The sequence below is a fragment of the Lontra canadensis genome, unplaced genomic scaffold (assembly GCF_010015895.1).
Source record: "Lontra canadensis isolate GAN:19392208 unplaced genomic scaffold, GSC_riverotter_1.0 scaffold78, whole genome shotgun sequence".
In the NCBI taxonomy this organism is placed as follows: domain Eukaryota; kingdom Metazoa; phylum Chordata; class Mammalia; order Carnivora; family Mustelidae; genus Lontra; species Lontra canadensis.
The window spans coordinates 933,268-953,479 of NW_022631072.1; the positions used below are offsets into that span (position 1 = coordinate 933,268).

Sequence of the window (20,212 nt, forward strand, 5' to 3'; positions counted from 1 at the left end):
TGGTGTTCCATAATTTTAGATAACACCAATTATATACCCAGGTGATGCTGATGCTGACAGCACAGGATACTACTCTGAAAACCACTGATCTAGCTTTTGAGGACTTCCAATGTTTTTTAAGGACACAGCTTATCTGCATTTGGAAATTCTCATATAGAACATCAAATGTAGAACCGGAAACTTCCATTTCTTAATTTTTCCATCTAGAACAACACAGAACAATTCTATTCCTTCCTACACATGGCAGTCACCCAAATATTTGAAAACAAAACAAAACACTCCCTCTCTTTAGATGTATCTTCTCCAAAATGAATATTACCAATTTCTTTGATTGCATCCCACTCTCCAAGCACTCTGGCCTTTCATCATTCCAGATGCCTCTCTATGAACACTATAGTTCATCATGTCCCTCTTAATAGGTGGCCCTTAGAATTTAACACAATAATATTAAAGCTTTAGCCCGAATGTCAGAGTGCATGCCTGCCAATCAGTAATAGTTCCCTAACCACATTACATCTTTCAGCAACCATACCATAGTACTTCCCAACTGATCCAGAGTAAATGAGAACAGAAGAGTGTAGTAACTTTTCCATCAACTTAAAGTTGTTCAAGCTAAATAACTCTTTTATTCTCAGTTTATGTCCTTCCTAAATATTGGGGATTGGGACTACAGGGCTAAATATTAAGGGACAGTGATGGAAGATGGTAGTTATTTTTCCAAAGTCTTTACATGGCAAAAGAGAGTCTTGCATTTCACAGATTCTCTTAAATCACTGGTTTATGTCCAAGAATACTCAAGGACAAAGGTTAATCTCATCCATCCTCTAGTACTGTGTAAGTAGCCAAGTGCTTAGAATAATTTCTATAATTTGAAACAACTAATCACAATCTCATCACTCCTTTGATTAATTTATAGCAGCAAAGCAAACCTCCCAGTGGGATTCAGCAAATAAAAGGGCTTCAAAGTGCTTTAAACACTAGTTCCTAAGACTTCCTATTTTTCTTTACCCACTTCCCATTTCCCTTTATAATTTTAAATAACATTCAAACCCAGCCAAGTAGACTACATCAAATTAAGAGAGGGTTAGAAAAGTAGAAACTTACAATCATTTGTTGCAGTTTAAATTGCTAGACAACAATTTGAACTATAAGTAAACTATACCATCTAGGACAGGGGACAGTAAACCATGGCCCATGGACCATATCCGGCTGTCTTTTTGTGTAAACAGAGTTTGACGGTTCAGTCAAACAACAGCCACACCCATTTGTGTACCCATTGCCTGTGGCTGCTTCTGTGTTACAATGGCAAAGGTGAATAGTTGAAAGAGAGACCATATGGCCTAAAAAACCCAAAATATTTAGTATTTGGTCTTTCACACAAAACACTGGCCAACCTCTTATCTAGAGCAATGAACTACTGACTACTAAAGAAAACTTTGTGACCTGCAACAATAATCAGTGATTAACTCAGGACCAACCACCCATACTGGAATATCTAAATATGAATATTGGAATATCTGAATGGTCCTTTATCCTACTCTGTATGAAGATTTGTTGCCCACCCAAGACAAAGCATTCACTTACCTGCTCACTGAGCTAATCTTTAACATACATGTGTCAAGGACTCACTAGTAGAATAGTGAAGAATCCATGAACATACTGCTCTGTGCAATCTACGGTTAAAAAAAAAGTTGCTGCAAGTAACTCGAATGCATGTAATAAAGAAGAAACTGTACAGAACCACAGAATAACTTCCTTTACATTTTAGATTTCAAATACAAAACACTTTTAAGGCACTGAAAGTAGAAAAGCTTAAGTTCAACAATTTAGGTAATATTAACAGCATTAAATAATGCAAATTAATTTCCCTTTTGTGTTAAAAAAAGACTTTCATTTTTATGTTTGTAGAGTTGAAATCAAGATAAAACATCTAATTTCATCATGTAGCTTTTTAACATTATAGAATGTGCTTAAAAGATCACCCCACATTTTACAGATGACAATGTCTCAATAAAACATGAAGTATTTATGTAAGAGAACTAATTATTAGCACAGATAGAACTAGAACTCAGTACTCAACTCTCACTTTGGAACTCTACTTCATGATTGAGTATGAAAGACATGCTCATATTCTAGAAAAGGTGGACTGATGTTGAAATAGTCTAGAGTTTTAAATGTACAGTAAACATATTCACAGGGGCATATAGCCCACTCAGCCTAAGCAAACCTCTTGTGTTTTTTACTAATCAATCAACTACAAAATCACAGAAGGAAAAAAACTGATTGATGGTAAAGCCACTTATCAGAATGATGAAAAAGAACCGCCAATTATATCCTTAACAAATGGTCAAAAATTTAAAAAAATAATAATCAATAGTGGAGAAGGGGCAGTATGATGGATACTCACGTATTGCCAATTTGGTACAAACTTTCTGAAGGATAATTTGGCCATATTTTAAAGTGCCTAAAAAGTTCTCACCATCGAAACCAATTATCCCATTCCCAGGAATATAACCTAAAGAACTAATAATCTATTATAGAGTTCAAATTTTACAATTTTATGAAGATGTCCATCCCACTATTATTTATAATTGTGAAATATTAGAAACAATCTAATATCCAAAGAAAGAACTGGTTCAGTCATGGTGTATGTATTCATACAATAAAATATTAGGCAGCCATTTTTTTTTAAATCACATTTTCAAAGACATGGGGAAGTACTTAGGAAGTTATAAAAAGTAGGGTATACAACTATATGGTCAGTATAATCTCAATTTGTTATTATGCACACACACAAACACATATACACACTCATACATATAAATAGCATAGACAAAGACTGAGAGGAAATACAAAAAATATTAACAGTGTTATCTCTGGATAGTGAAATTGCAGATTTTTTTCTCTTCTTTATCCTTTTCAGTACTTTCTAAATTTTCTATTATAATCATGTATCAGTTTTATACTCAGAAAATAATAAAAATTCACTGTAGTCAATTTTGAAATTTTTATAGTCTATATAATAAATAAGGAATAAATATTTATAGTACTCAAAAGTATACCTAAGTGATGGGAAATAAATCATTAATATGTAAGAGTATAATTTCCACACATGTATAGGTGGATAATTTTGAATCCAAAAGATAACATTATTTTTTATTTTTTCTCAATTCTTGAGTATAGAAAGTTGATATTTAGTAAACAAGAAATGCAAATCTTTAAATAAAATTGGTGCAAGGCGTCTAAAAATTGTGCTATTCCGGCATCACACTGAAGATACAAATGTTCTCCAATGTAACGTAGATATCCAATGTTAAATTGAAATAGATATAACCTACTACATGCATGGTGGCCAATAATTACCTAATCAGATTATATATATATTTTCCCCCCAAAGTGACTAGAAATGATCTATGCTAAAAACAGAAATACAACACCATACCATTATTTTAGTTGGAAGAGCCGCACCAAAAATCATAACAAAAACTTTGTAGAACTGTAAGAAAATCCAGTGGTTTTTTGTTTTGTTTTGTTTTTGTTACTGTTAATGACTTCTTGCTAAAAATTTAAGTAAGAGAGTCAAATTTTTTAAAGCACTAAAAAAGCACAGCAGTAGTATACAGTCTGCAATGATTTGAAAATCACTAAGAACACTCTTCAATATTTCCTCATTTGCAGACTACTGCCTATCAAACACGATCTTTGAAGGAAAGGACTATATCTGTTCTTTTACCAATCTTGAATTTATATTCTATTATAATATAGTAATGACACAAAGTGATGTCACACACAAAAAGCCAAACTGTATGTAATTTTAAAAGCTAACTTCAAAATATGATTCTAATGTCTGTGATAAAAAAATCACATAAATATGTAAAATATAAAATACATCCTAACATAGTTTTTACATGAGCTGAAGTTTACCACTTTTAACATAAAAATTCTGAGATGGAATTAATAAAAAAACAATTTTCGTAGGTACCACAGAGCAATAAGTTTAAATCAGACTATTTTGAGTTGTGTAGCCCTTTATTAGCAACTAAAATAGAAGGTATCTGTTGTACAACACGGGTAGTAATTGACTATAACTGGAGATTTATTATATTCTAATACAGATCATTTATAAATGCAATTTCTTTATTAAAAAGCTTCCACCCTTTTTTTGTTTGTTTGTGTACAATTTGCAAAACTATTCTGAAAGCGGAATATATGTGCACAAGTCTGCAAAGAGTGCAAATTTAGGATATGGTAAATGCTTTACAAGTTACTTTCAAAAAACTGTCTGCCACAACTGGGCCTTTACATTGCCGTCTTTTTTGATCAAAATATTTTGATGCCAGCCTTCCTTCCACTGCCCTAAACTATAAAGCATTTTTTAATGAGTTGAAATTAAGGAAGGACTACACCTACTAGAAAAGAAGAGAAGAAAGTTCTATTAGTTTGAGGTTTCAGAATCCCCCCAAACCAGGACCAGTATCTTGGTAAGGGCTAGGCGGGGACCCCGGACAGAGAATGAGTATGTGCAGGTGGCATCCCTGAGGATTCAGAGCTTCAGTGGACCGTGAGTGCTCCCGCTGCATAACTCACTGAGCTGTCTTGCCAGTTTCTACACTGGCTTGACTGGGCATAATTCAAAAAGGAAAAGCTCATATTCATTCCATTCTTCTGGAGCTCTGTGATAGCCTAGGGGGAAAAAAAAAACTGGTTATGACAGACCTCATATAAAAAGTAAATACCTCTGTGTTGGTGTCTTAACTTTGTCCACTTCACAGCTGAAGCCTAGATTTTTTACTCTTCTCTTGATTTGTTTCTTGAGCTTCTTTTTGCACATTATTAAACAGGAAAAAGGAGTTCCTTACTTTATTCTCTCAAAGAATTTCCCCTAATCTGACTTCTTGATAAATATCAGTCATCACCCACCCTACCCTTGTTATATTTAACAAAGCCACTTCAAGAAACATGGACCTTTCTCTCTTCTCTCTAAACCAAACCATAGCCACTTCTGTCATGAAATCCTGGTCTCTTCTTTGTCTAACTTTGACTAAATATAAAATATGTATAAATTAATTTCCAGATCTAAGGGATAAACCACAATTTTTACTTTATTTGTAGATTGGTTCATTATTTATTTTATTAAAATTTTATTTGATCCAATCTAAATTTCTAATTTAGGAAATTAGTGTAGCTTACCTAGTTTAAATTTCAAGAATTAGTTTCAGCCCTGAAAAGGCTTTACTTCCAGTCAATACTGCTTAAAAGAAATCATTCCTAAAAATCCACAATGTACTATCTTTCAAATTATACTGAACTAACACTGTAGGGTAGGTTCCTACCCTGCACTATTCTAGACTAACATTACCTTCTCCATTATTTCTCTGCCTCCCCAAACAATGAAGGCATTATTGCTTCCTCCTCCCATTCCTGAATATACACACACTTTCTTCCTATTAAAAAGTCTCACATTTCCTTTTAGGAAAGCCATACTGTTTTGTTTATTACAGGAAAAATGAATATTATTATCTCTTTCAAAAATCCAGCTACCCAAAACTTCTGCCTCTTACTATTATTTACATGAAATACTGTTTTTGTTGTAAAGAGAAAAATATAACACACGATCTGTCTCATGTTACTAAATTATGAATATCTGAAGTTCAAGAACAGAATTTTCCGTTTATTTTTAATAAAGTTGAGAACATTAAATAAAACCAAAAAATTAATAAGGTTACTTATTACCAAGGCTGGGTTTGATTTATATTTGTAAAGAACATATTGGAACTGGCTGTGAGTCAAGAGAAAAAGTAGGTTTCTATTCTAAATAATTTTTCTGTATTTAAAAGGAAGTACTGGCCTATCTCCCAGTAACAAATGACTTTATTCCTGTGAGCAAAATAACAGAAAGCTAAATTATCTTAAAGATATCAGGAAAAAAAAGTTACCTAAAAGCAATGTTCATTATAAGGTATCACAGATGATAACAATTAAGACATTTTGAAACATCACAGGATCAAATGCTAGAAATCAAGATTTCCTAAGGATACTCACATTTAATAACACCCCAATGGGATGTCTTCCACATATAGTATTATGGTATTTCTTCAAGTAATTGCTAAAAGATACAGGGTCTAGTTGTTCTATAATACTCATACCCTAAAAAAAGAAGAGAAAAAGAAAATGAAAGAAAAAGTACACAATTTATTATTTCCTAATTACATTTTAAAACTGTTACTTAGAGCTAAACATAATTTTTTCAATTAAGGAGAAGTAAAGAAAAACATTAAATAATCCTTGTGAAATATCAAACTCATTCATCAAAAGTAATCTCATTATGCTTAGCTCTCAACAATATGTACACTTGATTAACAGAAAACTTTCAGTCCTCATTTTAGTTTTTTCTGACCTCCTGCTATGTTTCCACACCACCATCACCAATTACCACTTAGCTCACAACCCTTAACATTTCACAATTTTACATTTTTCTTCTATAAATGTATTTACAAAAGTAAATCTATTGCAAAAATTAACTTTGCTATATGGCAGGGTATTTTTCTCATAACCATCATATTCCTCCTACCACTGGCATAGTTAAGAGTTTACTGTAACTTAGCTAATTCCATAACATACACTTAAATAACAGTGTGCAAGGCATTCTGAATTATCAGTACATGATAAAAAGAAGATACCACTAAGAAAAATGTTAACATAGTTTTAATTAACTTAAAGCTCATAAAAGATAAATGCTTAAGCAAAATAGGCCTTTTATGAACTTTTTAAAATAAAGCATTGGCCTGTCTCCCAGTAACAAATAACTTTATTCATGTGAGCAAAATAATGGAAAGCCAAATTATCTTAAAAGCTTTTTATCTCTTGGGGTGCTTGGGTGGCTCAGTCAGCTGAGCGTCTCTTAGTTTTGGCTCAGGTCATGATCTCAGAGTCCCGGAAATGGGCCTGGCCATGGGCTCTGCACTCAGCAGTAAGTCTGCTTGAAATCCTCTTCCTCCGTCCCTTTCCCACCCTCCCTTCCCGCTCATGCTCTCTCTCAAATAAGTAAAGAAATCTTTAAAAAAAAAAAAAAAAAAAAAAAAGAAGAAGAAAGAAAGAAACCTTTTTATCTCTTTATACTTTCAACTGGAATGCTTTATTTTTAAGATTTTAATTCAGGATCAAAAAATTTTAGGACTACTATTAAAACAACCACTATGACTTGGACATTTATTCACACTAAATTCCATACCCTGCAAATGCATTCAAATAATGTGTTCATAATACAGTAATATAGAGCAATTTTAATCAAGCAAATAAATCAATGATTCTCACTCTTTCATTCACCAATTATCTTACCTTGTTTCTTATTCAGGTAAAATGTTTTACATTTGTGTTCTATAAACCAGATTAACATATTCTGAGAGAAATGTAAATGGTGGTTTAACTAGGGAATCAACTGATAAATTTTGTGTGGTTTTTAAATTATATTTCAATGTTTTAAAACAACCGCAGTGGAAAAGCACCTAGAGTAATCAGATGAACACTCATCTGAAAAATGATAGTAATCAGTAGGTGACATAAAAATACTAAAGTGGTGGCATCAAAATTTAATTTTATAAAGAACCTGTTTTCAGAGCATTCAAGTCATTCATAAACATCATCATACTTTCCTGCAAACAGGAAAAGACAGGTATGTGCATGTAATCAACTTTCAATTGACTGCACATCAATTAGCCACTCTAGACTTGTCCACAATCAGTGTTTAATGCTAAGCTGTTTCCCTCTGCAAACTAGGAGGCTTCCAAGTCAACAGTCTCCAGTGACATTTGGTGCAAATTCAGAGAAATATGAACAAACTTAAAAGTTAAACCTAAGATAAATAATTAGTACCATAATTCTGGTTCAAAGAATATCACAAAATATATTTCTAAACCAAGCAGTAAGGCAGAGATGGAGTTACACAAATCTCTTCCACACATATGGATAATCAAGATATAACTCCCTAAAAATGAAGGAACTAAGGCATAAATAAGGTTAAAAGCTTGCCTCTGAATTTCTAATCTGAGGTTCTTTCTCACTCACTAGTCTGCTTCATGCAGCATAAGAGACATACTAACAATTCTTTAAATACTCTCACAGCTATAATTGGTACACACATTTTAAGAGAACTTTTAATGTTCTTGGATGAAGTCTAGGACAGCTTACCTTAAATAGAACTCTACTCATTAATATGTTATGTGACACTGAGGTTCTGAGGTACGTGTTAATGTTAAAATCTTAAAGTACATTTTGAACAAACTTACCACATTCATATGCTGACATGAAGAATTCAAAGACAGGAAAACTAATGATCAAATTTGTTAAAAACAAAGAATTCAAGAAATTTCATATAGAAAGATATAAAATAAAGTTATGAATGTAGAGAAGACACTACTAAATAAAGTGTTTGAAATTAAGATATAATGGTTAAATGACAATGGGGGAAAGAAAAAATTGAGATGATGGAAATTAAGGGATAAAATTTAAATATTTAATCCCCTAAAGTGTATTATGTACCTACTAGGGCAAGAATCAATTCCACTACAATCATTCTCTGACAAATAAAGATAGTGAACAAGTATGCAGTTTTATAAAGAAGGGATATAGAGAAAAAATAAGGCTTTTCTCAAGAGTGAAATTCTCCAATTGGAAAATTCACAAAGTATGCAAACAATAGCAATAATCATAATGAGAGACAGGGCATCTATTAAGTAATACAGAACACTGGCAAATATACTTTTGTATATATTTATATCTTAATGTTAACAACTTTTAAATCATAGTTACCAAAATTTCAAGAAGATGAAAATGTTAATTTGATACTACTGCCAACAGCCAAAATTCCAAGATGAAGAAACAAAGTACTTCCCCCACTAAGCTTAGTTAACTCTTCTATTACTTAAAATACTTGATCAATGAATCTGAAGTCCAGGTGATGAAAATCTTACCTACGGCCTAGCATACTGAGAATCTGTTCACATGAACTTAAATCCAATATGAAGCAGTGAAGATCTAAGATAAAAAGCAGATATCATAAACACCAAAAGCCAATATCCATCATGATTTGGGTTTCTGAGAAATGTAGGGGCTTCAGCAAGAAATCCCCAGATTGAAAGCTAATTCCGTACTGTGAGGGGGAACAAGAGCAGAGGGAATCCATCATTATGCTGACTCTCTAAGCAACGAGTGAAAGCTTGTAATGTTAAATCCCAAGTGACAATTCTAAACTGAACAATTTTAACTGATAGAGCTGCAAATTCAGGACTCTGATAAGACAACAAAGATCTTCCCTTTTAAAAAAGTATATATATAGGGACACCTGGGCGGCTCAGTTGGTGAAGCGTCTGCCTTCAGCTCAGGTTATGATCTTAGGATCCTGGGATCAAGCCTGAAATGGGGCTTCCTGTTCAGCAGGGAGTCTGTTTCTCCCTCTCACTTCCCATCTATGCTCTCTCTTTCTCTCAAATGAATAAATAAAATCTTCTAAAAAATTTTTAAAAGGTCGTACATTATAAAATATTTAATTTAAATTTAATTTTAAATACTATCACCAGAAGCAATCTCCATCTATAGTAACAAACACAAAAAAGAAACAAAACTATTTTAGAGGACTTTAAGAAATTAGAACTAGAACCATAGGTCATTTTATTATGAACACTTAATTAATCACCATATTATCTTGTGAGTAGGCCTCATTTTTTAAAGTAAGGATATATATTTATGTTGGAGAGTTGGATGTACATTTAGGTGGACAAGGTGGGAAAAGGAAATAGTCTGCTTTCGGTAAGAGGCATCAAGAGAAAATCTTACAGTCAAAGAAATTTTATGGGAAAAAAAAAATCACCCTAAAGATAGCAGTGCTAAGAAGCAATATACTAATAAGTAGCTATCTTAAAAGATGATATTATAAAACCTTATACCAAAGACTACTAAAGAAACTATTGGCTTGAGTTCAAGAAAGAAGTATAAGTACACAAATCTGAACAATTTCACTTTCAAGAGTTGAAAGAAAGAACAGTAGCTGAAGTTCAAATTAAATGAAGTGACTACTAATAAATTTGGAAGGAAAACATATCGTAAGGATAACTACAATGACATTTTCAGACTCTCTTTGCCAAATCATAAATAATTTGGCAATGTCCATAATGAAATATTGGTCTATATCAAAAGTGGCCCAGAAAAAAAAAAAAACATGATTATGTGATATATATATAAAACATATACACATGTACTTATGTACGGTTAATGTTTCCAGTATGTAATATCAAAAGTTCACAAAAATAATGTCTTAAAATATGTTCTGCTTTGTAATTACTGAAATTACAAAGTTCTAATTACCAAAAACATGATCAGCAGCCAATACTAATATAACACTTTTAGAATCTCCTGTAACTAGTTACTTTTTTCCCCACTTACAACATTTGGAAGATCCAGTTTATTTTCCTATATATTTTTCTTTACATTTTTTTTTTCACATAACTCGATTCTAAGATCATCAAATGCTAGAGACATAATTATTTTGTAATAAGAGGAACAGCTATTTTTATTTTGCTTTGGGACCTAGAAACACTTTAACTTATTTTAGTAACTCTATTTAATAAGACTTTTCTGATAACAAAAAAAGAGCTAAAACTAATTAACACACTAATTTTGAAAAGACTATACCTAAGATTTTATACCTAAATAATTTTTCATCCTATCAAACTTTCAAAATGTGTAATAATTACAATTCAGAACTGATAACATGTTTTAATACTTTATACAGAGAACACTTCCAATTATATTTGCTCTAAAAAGATTGCATATAGAAACGAAGATACTGGTTCTCGAATGAAATCATTTATAACATAAAATGGCACTTTAGAAAAGGAATATACAGAGGGATAGTCACCATTTGGTTATATTGATCAATTAAGAAAACACGTTATGTAAGAGCTTAATAGTGAGTGTACATATATATATAAAAACACACATATATATAAACATACATACATGACTATATGTATAGACCTATCCACTCTTATTATTTTAATCCACTTTAACCCCCAGAAGTGACTTACAACTTGAATTAACAACATGCTAATAAAAGAACAGAATACTTACGAACCATTTGAAAATTCTATATATAAACAGAAAGGGACCACAAAAATCTGACTCCAAGTCAAATATTATATCAAATATTAAATTCAAATGTGTTAACAAGAAGCAAATACTTAATATTCAGAAATTATATTCCACACCAAATAAAAATTTTAAAAATTATGCCCCGATTTTGGACATCTAACGTAAGGTAAATCAGATGCAGATTTAGAAGTCAATATTAAACTTACTGGTTCTCTGTACCCTTTTTGAGCAAAAATTTCTAATTTTAAAGACTTAGAAGCTACCAAAAAAGGCAATAACTATAGAATTATGAGAATCATGCCAATGGGTAATTGTTACCCTTTTTGCTCTGCCCCAAAGTAGGAAACCAAGGTCTATCTGTCTAATAAAAATATACCTCAAGAAAGGTAAGTAAAGCTAGTCCTCTTAATATAAGCTATCAATATAGCATTAGAAGAAAGGCTAAAAGAATAGTTAAGTATGGATGTTTATATATAACACATAGAATAATTAGTAAAATAATACTAAAGTGTTTAAATGTGACCACAGTTCTAAAGAGTTCCAAAGGATGCTATTATGTTCAGTGACTTCAGAGTACCAGGTAAACTAATACTTTAGAGAAAACACCTCTCTGTGCTAAAAGCATTAATTCACAGATTTACAAATTTTTACGTGTGCAAAATTAAATGCTGCCTAATTAAAGTTGGCAAATGATTTAAAGAGCTGAACAGAAGGCAAGAGGAGATAAATAGGAAATTTGTTCTACTCAACAGATTAGGGGCCATAGCAGGACAATGCAAATTCACCTACAAAACAAATTTAGGAATAAAAAGATGTTGGGATTCTTTCCACACTACCAGAAGGCACATCTCCAGGGGCGCTATGGGCAAGTCTACTTTGAAAAAGTCCCATGGGTGACTGAAATTGTAAAGACAAAGTTAAGGATTACTATAAGTAGACAATGTCTCTGACCATCTACATGTTACTTACTTAACTCCAGACCTCTTGAACTTATTCCAGACCTCTTCCCCAGGCTTACAACCAATACAGTCAATTCTGTAGCAAAGCCCTTCTGAATGACCTCCAAAGTAATGTAACTAGGGGTGCCCAGGTGGCTCAGTCTGCTTCTCCCTCTTCCTCTGTACCCCCCAATCTTGTGCTCTTTCTCTCTCAAAAATAAATAAAATCTTTTTAAAAATAAAATAATGTAACTACATCATTTCTTTGTACTTACATGCATTTCTTACCCTGGAATATAAAGCCCTACATTATCCGGCCTCTGCCTATCCCTCTTGCCACAGCTGGTACCACTCTTACCCTTATCTACCATACTCCTGCAACACTGGCCTTTTTTTTTTTTTTCCCTTCACACCCAGCCTCTTTCCTATCTTAAGGACTTCGCACAGGCAGGTCCTTCTGTCCAGAATGCTCTTTCCTCTGATCTTTCCTTGGTTTGGTCCTTCTTATCTCTATCTCGGTTTAATGTTTCTCCTCAGGGCAGTCTTTCTCCAACCACTTAACCACCAATCACTTGAATCATTTACTATTTCAAAATCCTTTCAATATTTTCTGTACAGCACACATCACTTTTGGAAACTAACATATATACACACACACACATATATATGTATATATATATATTTATATATATATGTTACTTGTTTATAACGAGTAAGGATATATATGTATATACATATATATCCTTACTCTTTTTTTTTTAATGTATCTTCTCCTGTTAGAATAAAAGTTCTGTAAGTAAGTGTAAGTAAGAGTAAGTGTGTGTGTTTACTGCCCTAACTCCAATGGTGCCTAAAACTATAAATGCACTAAAAAATAATTGGCAAAATGAAAATCCAAATGCCAACTTGACATCTCCACTTGGATATCTTAAAGGCAACAGCAAATATAACATATCCTTAATGTGATTTATGATTTCCCTACCTCCTAAAATATCAGTCCTATCTCCTTGGGCTTTAAATCTAAGTGAACAGTACCAATACCCAACCAGCAGCATAAGCCAGACATTTAGGAGTTATTCTTGATACTTCCTTTCCCAGCAAGTTCAATCAATCTCCAAGTCCCATCATCAATTTGTCTCTTATATGTACTGATTATATCCACTCTGTCCCTCTCTTCCACCATCACCACCCCATCCACTGTCTGAATTACCATTTGTCACCTGGATTACCAAAATGGTCTACTCATTTTTCCTTTGACCTCCCTCCTGTGGTCTGCCACCTGTGACACTGCAGCTGTATGAGCTATTCAAATACAATCTGATCTTACCATTTTCCTATTTAATATCCTTTAAACAGCCTGTTCTAGGAATGCCTGGGTGGTTCAGTCAGTTAAGTATCTGTTTTGGGTTCCGGTCACAATCTCAGGGTCCTGGAATTAAGCCCCGTGTAGGGCTCCCTGCTCGTGTGTCTCCCCCTCCCTCTGTCCTGCTCGTGCTCACACTCTCTCTAATAAATAAAAATAAAATCTTCAAAAAAAACAGGGATGCCTGGGTGGCTCAATCAGTTAAGCATTTATCTTTAGCTCAGGTCGTGATCCCAGGGTCCTGGGATTACCGCATCAAGCCCCTTACTCAGCGGAGATCCTGCTTCTCCGCTCTGCCTGCCACTCCCTCCCACTGCTTGTACATGCACACGCTCTCTTTCTCTGACAAAAAAAAATAAATAAAAATAAAACCCTTAAAATAAATAAAATAAACAGCCTGTTCTAGATCTCTAGCTTCATTTCTCACCACTACCCCCAGCCTATTCATCCACCGATCCACTCAACAATTGCATATATTGAATACCCAATGAAAGGCTGATACAAAATGGACAAAGATCCTGATCTCATGAAGCTTACAGTCTAACAGGAGAGGTTATCACCAAACAAATCAACAGATAATAAGTCACACAGTAATTAATACTGAGAAGAAAACTTAAGTAGGGTAAGGTCATGGAACAACTGTTTACTGTAGGGGCATAATGGAAAACTATGGGTACATTTTTGGGTTGTCCCAATAATTAAAAGATACTAGTGGGTGGTATCCAGGCATGCTGATTGTCCTATAATACAAGATAGTCCCACACACAAATAGTTGTTCTCATCCCATAACACTCTTGACATGTCTACATAGGTGAAAAACCTGGGCGTGTGGGTGGCTCAGTGGGTTAAGCCTCTGCCTTTGGCTCAGGTCATGATATAAGGGTCCTGGGATCAAGCCCCGCATTGGACTCTCTGCTCAGTGGGGAGCCTGCTTCTCCCTCTCTCTCTGCCTGCCTCTCAGCCTACTTGTGATCCCTCTCTCTGTCAAATAAATAAATAAAATCTTAAAAAAAAAAACCTGCTAATAATTATCTAGACCCTTAACTCTATTTTATACATAAATACTAATAAGTTTTACATGGTTTTAATATACAGATTTCCAAGGAATGGCCATATTCATATAAAGTAAGGGAAGGCTGTACTTTGTTTAGTTTACAACTTTACTAGGAATTACTCACCATTTTGGAAAATCAAGTCACCCAGCAATGCACCTTAGTAATATGAGTCACAAACATACCTGTTTAGGTTTGGATTGATAGCTGTTATAGTAATGATACAATGTGTAAGCATCTACTTCATAGTGTCTTCTAATATAGTTAGAATTCGGGCCCTTACAGTATTAAAAATTTATTAGTTTATCATAAATTACTTTCTCCTTATTTCTTTCTCATATTACACTTAGGGTATTCACTTAATTTAATTATGTATAGAGGAAGATTATATTCATTATTTCATTCACTTGAAAAGTATTTACTGAGCACCTACTAATGTTCTAATCACTATTCTAAGCACTGTGGATACACTGGAGAACAAAATAAATATCCTGACTAACAAAACTATAATAAATAAGTAGAATATTTAGTTTGTTGAAAGAAAAACTGCAGCACAGTAAGGTACGTTGGGAATGCTAAGAAGGTGGAGTGTATGATGCAAAATTAAACGGGGTAGTCAGTGCGTCTTGCTGGGAAGGTAAAGCTGAGCAAAGCCACAAAGTCAGACAGTCAAATACAAAAAGGGCCAAAGCCCTAAGGTAGTAGGCACATCTATACCATCCTCACAGAACAACAAGGAGAGTATGTGCCCTAAGTAACTCTTACAGCTCCGTATCGGAATAGCTTCTAAGTCTGTTCAACGACTGCATTGAAAGTTCCATTAAGTGAAAGACAATGTTTTATCTTCTTAATGTCTTCAATACTTCACAAAGTACCAGACACACAGGAGACACACATTAACCACTTGCTACATGAAGAAAATAAATGATGACATAATCAGAAAAGTTTTCTGACCCGACTGAGAATTACGCCTCAGAAAAGTAAGATGAGAACTAGAAGCCAGGAAAGGATTAAATGACTGATGTGACATCATAAATCCAAAAGAAAAGTCAGTAGATTAAGTCCAAACAAAATTCCGAAGGTAAAAGTATTAGGCTATAATTGGATCTAAGTAACAAGATAAATTTAAATATGATAAAATCTACATATAATAAAATCTCCTGAGTCACTAAATTTGCATTCATTCCATTTGGCTTTTAATAAAATATACAAGGTATAACCTACCTATGGTTTTAGATCCAGATTCCTCACTAAAATGTTTTATCTACTTTAGACTAAATAGTCTTGTACTAAAACATATGCATAAACTTTTCAAACAGTGGTAAAGTTGATTTCAACATATCACAGACTTAAAGTCTGACAGATTTAAAGACAATTTAGAGACCACTTATTTCAAGTCTCATCTTTTGAGATGACAAATTGAGGACTAGAGAACTGAAATGATCTGTCAAAAGTCAAAGCCAATAAGTGATAAACCTCCTATATTTAATATTCTGTTTATAAGTTTAAAAACACAAAATGATCTGCAAGACTTATCAAATATGAAAACAATTACTCCAACTACCATACTATTTTAAGGAAAATGACAGCAGGATTCAGTGTGTTGTTCTACCGGGCCAGATAAGAATACAATCATGTTTTTAAATTCTCTACTTAAACAACAAAATGAAATACCATTTAAGAAAATCCAAATGGCCAAAAAATATAATAATAAAATAAACTTAGAATTTGCTACGGTTGTTTCTGCTTAAAAATAAGTAATGGCATTAGTATCCTGTCATCCCTAAACCTGAAACACTCCCCCAAATAGCATCTAAAATCTATATATTATTCTTTGTCTTACTAATCAAATAAAATTAAGATAAAGGAAATTTCAACTAATAGAAAAGGGATTATTTTTATAATCAATATTCATATGATTGTAAATTATATTTTGCACATTTAATTAAATGAAGATAGGGAAAGAATTATTAGTCCACTGTATATTTAAACATATTAAGTCTTGAATCACTAATCTGAAATCAAAGAAAATACCTTAGAGCATTAAAACCCCACACCTGAAAGACTTACCATTTTATCTAGATGTTCAATGGATCTATAAATCTCCCCCTGGGATTCATCATAGTAACTGTAACGGAACCTTTGACCTTGAAACAAATATCATGTACAAAATAAAATAGGGAAAAATTAGAAGCTAAAAAGAAAGCAAGCGCTTACCAAATAATTTCAGTTCTCATGGAAGGCAAAGCACAGCTTAAGCCTCTGAGAGAATCATTCCCAAGAGCCCTTGTACATAAAAATAAAAGGCATATTTGGGAAGTAATAAAGAAATGATATATCACCAGTGTTTTATGATGTTAAAAACTACTTCAAACTGTAGAACCTTAAAGTCACAAGCAATACAAAAGACTAAGGAAACAAAACAGCTTAAAAGTTAGAAGCATTGTTAAACATATTATATCACTCTGTAATGAAAGGTAAACCCAAAGAATATGATTCAAGGAAATCTGGTTTAAGGAAACTATCTCAGTGTAACAAATCAATGAAATCAATGAAAGCTTAGCTTTTGCTGTATAAATGCAAAGATTTGATCTCTATTACAGAAAAAAAAATGTGTAGGTCAGAGATATATTGTGGCTTATGTGATTTTTATGGCATCAATAAAAAAATTTATCTCATTTTTACAAAACTCTCTACTTGAAAAAAGATCGATACAAGTGCCTTAAAATAGGAGGCACAAAAGGATAAATACAATTGTCCTGCTCTGAATAAAATCTCAATAAGAGTACAAGCACAGAACATTCACGTTTAGTTTTTCTCCAAGAAACAGAGGGTAAGCTGGAAGAAGCTTGAAAAGAAGACAGAAAACAAAAGGCTCAGGTAATAAATCTGGCTCCCTATTATAGTCGTATAAAAACCAAAAGTTAAACATATTCATAAATAATTGTGGTATGTTATTCCACAGACTATGTTATATTTCAGACACATCTACATTTGTATATCTGTGATGCCTATATTTCTTAGAACTCATTACTTTTATATTTAGCTATTTTTAAAGATTCACCAAAATACATTTGAAAGGTATGTGAGTACACCAGTCATGTATGCACACATTCTGTGTCTTGTGCTTCATTTTTAGAGCAAAGTTCACATGTAAAATTATTATCCTCACACCTGAGAAGATGGGTTTCTTTGGCTGGATACTTATGATTTTTAAGTTCTCTCTTTATCTTACTAAAAAAAATGATCATCTTATAAATGATGAGTGATGCAAAATAACAAAACTCTTTTGGTGTTCTCTTTTGGATAAAAGCACACATCACAGTTATCCACACTTCCTTTACTTGTTGATTTTGATCATCTTTGATGGTCATCTTTCTAGACTATACTGTATTTCCTTAACTTTCACATTTTAACTTTGTACACACATTAATACGTATGATTACTCATGTAACAGTTCTTATTTTCCCTCAAGAGCTTCTATTAAATCAGTATTGCATCTTATAATTCATGATATCCTAGAATCAAGCAATAAGGTTCTGAGACAATTATCTGCTTTCTTAATATAACAACCATTTTTATAAACACTGAGGATTACTACATGTCACCATAACTATGACATCAATTACAATCCTTGCACTAAAAAAATTCTTAAACAGTGACAATTCATTACTCAATGCCCTTATATTAATTAACTCATCAGACATTTCTTTCAAAATTTAGAGTTAGGTATAGTTTTGTTTTTCTTTACAGAATGTACACACTTACTCCTACCTAATAGTGAGAACTATATAATTGGACCCTATTTTTCCTACTTGCCAGATGGCTAATGGAAGGCTCAAAGTCAAATCTAAAGTCTGTTGCAATAACTTCTTGGTTCAATTCACCGGTACTAAATTTCTACATGGATTTCAAAGGTCTTTTGACAGAGTCGCCCCAAATCTTTTGTGAAATAAACAAACAAATTATTAATCTTAGACAAGAAACTTCTGACTCACTGTCAACTGCAGTAAGAGTAATATCCTTGGAAGCAATCAAGATGAATATTTTTTGAACCTGAACTACTTCAGGTTTATACTAATACATTCTCTTTTTCTTGCTTCAGGAGATAGCTGTTAGTTTTAGCTGTCAATAATCCCTGTGACTGGAACGTAACTGTCTAATCTGAAAACTGCTACTCTTCAGGTATACAGAAAAATGCATGTACTTTTTGATAACCATTTCTACTCAAGTCTTTTCTGCTTATTTCCAAGTTCAGAGCTGCTGTTTCAAATGACTGAAGTTGGTCAGAGCTGCCTTAATCACAAGTGGAAAATACAACTATACTTAGAAATGCTGCCATGTTCATATGGACAATTTTCACTGTAACTCTGACTTAAAAACTACTTCTGGAGTAAGAAAAAATACATAAAATGTTTTGAATACTTTAAAATACCAAATCAACATGTGATTTAAAAAGAATGACAAAATGCACAGGAAATCGATGAGGAAATGTTTAACATTTTGTTATCTACCTCTTGCTACTCTTTAGGTGTTTGCATTTTGTAGCTGAAGAATCAAATAGAAATATTTTATGAGCTCTAAATAATGTATCAATTAAGCAGCTAAATTCACACTACATAGAACTACCACACTGAAAAAGTATCTTACTTAAACAGCTCAACTTAGAATAATTTTTAAAAATTATACAAGCATTTAAAAATTACCTGAGTAATTCATTCTGGTCAATATACATACAGAAAGCATCTACTTCAAAGTAAATAGTTTCCATCATCCTAGCCTATCCGTGGGGGTGGAAATAGGAGGTGTGTGCGCACACACGCATGCACACACACACACCACTTTAGTTACACACCTCTTGGAATTTGCAAAAAATCTTTTGTATCTAATTATCAAAAAGAAGTTTATCAAGATTTTATTTAATGAGAAATGAAAGAAATGACAACACTAGCACAATACACTGTTCATAAATGCACCTTTAATCAAATATTTACTGCTGATGTATTATGACTTCATGTTTAACTCACAAGCAGACATTTTGTTTTATAACACTTCTAACATTCAGTAAAGCTTATGCACCTAAACTGAGCAAACACAGGTGCCTCTGTACCTGGAGAACTGGACTTGTATACTTTTGTAAGTATGAATAAAGCATATCACATAGTAAGAGAAAATTACTTACCTGAAACTTATCCTTTCAGAAGGTACACTGGGAAAATGGATTCTTTGAGCCCCTGTTTCAACTCCAAGTATGAGCTTTCTAGCTTTAAGAGCCATTGACACTGCCCCTAGGGGCAGCACAAGCTTTGGAACTCCCCTAGTGAGTATGTCAGTAGTTTCTTCAGGTGCCTTCCCTCAGTTCTTTTCAAATTCAAAAGATGAGAGGAAAAATAACCCAAGAAAAAAAATCCTGTAAAGCAGAAACCTTACTCTTTGAGGGAAGGAGGGTAGCTCATTTGTGAATCCATTCCAGAGCACGCTTTCTGAGAAAAAGAAATACAGGTAAGTAATTTTCCCATCTCCAAAGGTGACTGGTGATTAATGAGTGGATTCACAGAGTGTGGAGAGTAAGCTCCAGGGATGTCTGTTCAACACACAACAATCAACTAATGAGGACAAACATAACAATGAATGGTACAAGAACCAACACTGCTTTTTAAGTGCCTCAAAACAAAAAATTTAAAAAATAGCAAATACCTCAACATTAAGCTATA

General features: G+C 33.1%; 1 protein-coding gene across 3 annotated transcripts in view; it reads right to left on the reverse strand.

The window, feature by feature from the left end:
* Nucleotides 1-4,008: 4,008 nt before the first annotated feature.
* MEMO1 (mediator of cell motility 1) overlaps nucleotides 4,009-20,212 on the reverse strand; it is a 113,222-nt gene continuing 97,018 nt past the window's right edge. The window contains exons 7-9 of one of the 3 annotated variants that reach the window (XM_032881838.1): nucleotides 16,569-16,645; nucleotides 6,043-6,147; nucleotides 4,009-4,683 (exon numbers count right to left, since the gene is read on the reverse strand). In XM_032881838.1, coding sequence (XP_032737729.1) covers nucleotides 4,552-4,683; nucleotides 6,043-6,147; nucleotides 16,569-16,645 — 314 coding nt within the window. In that variant the 3' untranslated portion in view covers nucleotides 4,009-4,551. The remainder of the gene's footprint in view (nucleotides 4,684-6,042; nucleotides 6,148-16,568; nucleotides 16,646-20,212) is intronic. The other 2 variants (XM_032881839.1, XM_032881837.1) reach the window with 2 other exon arrangements.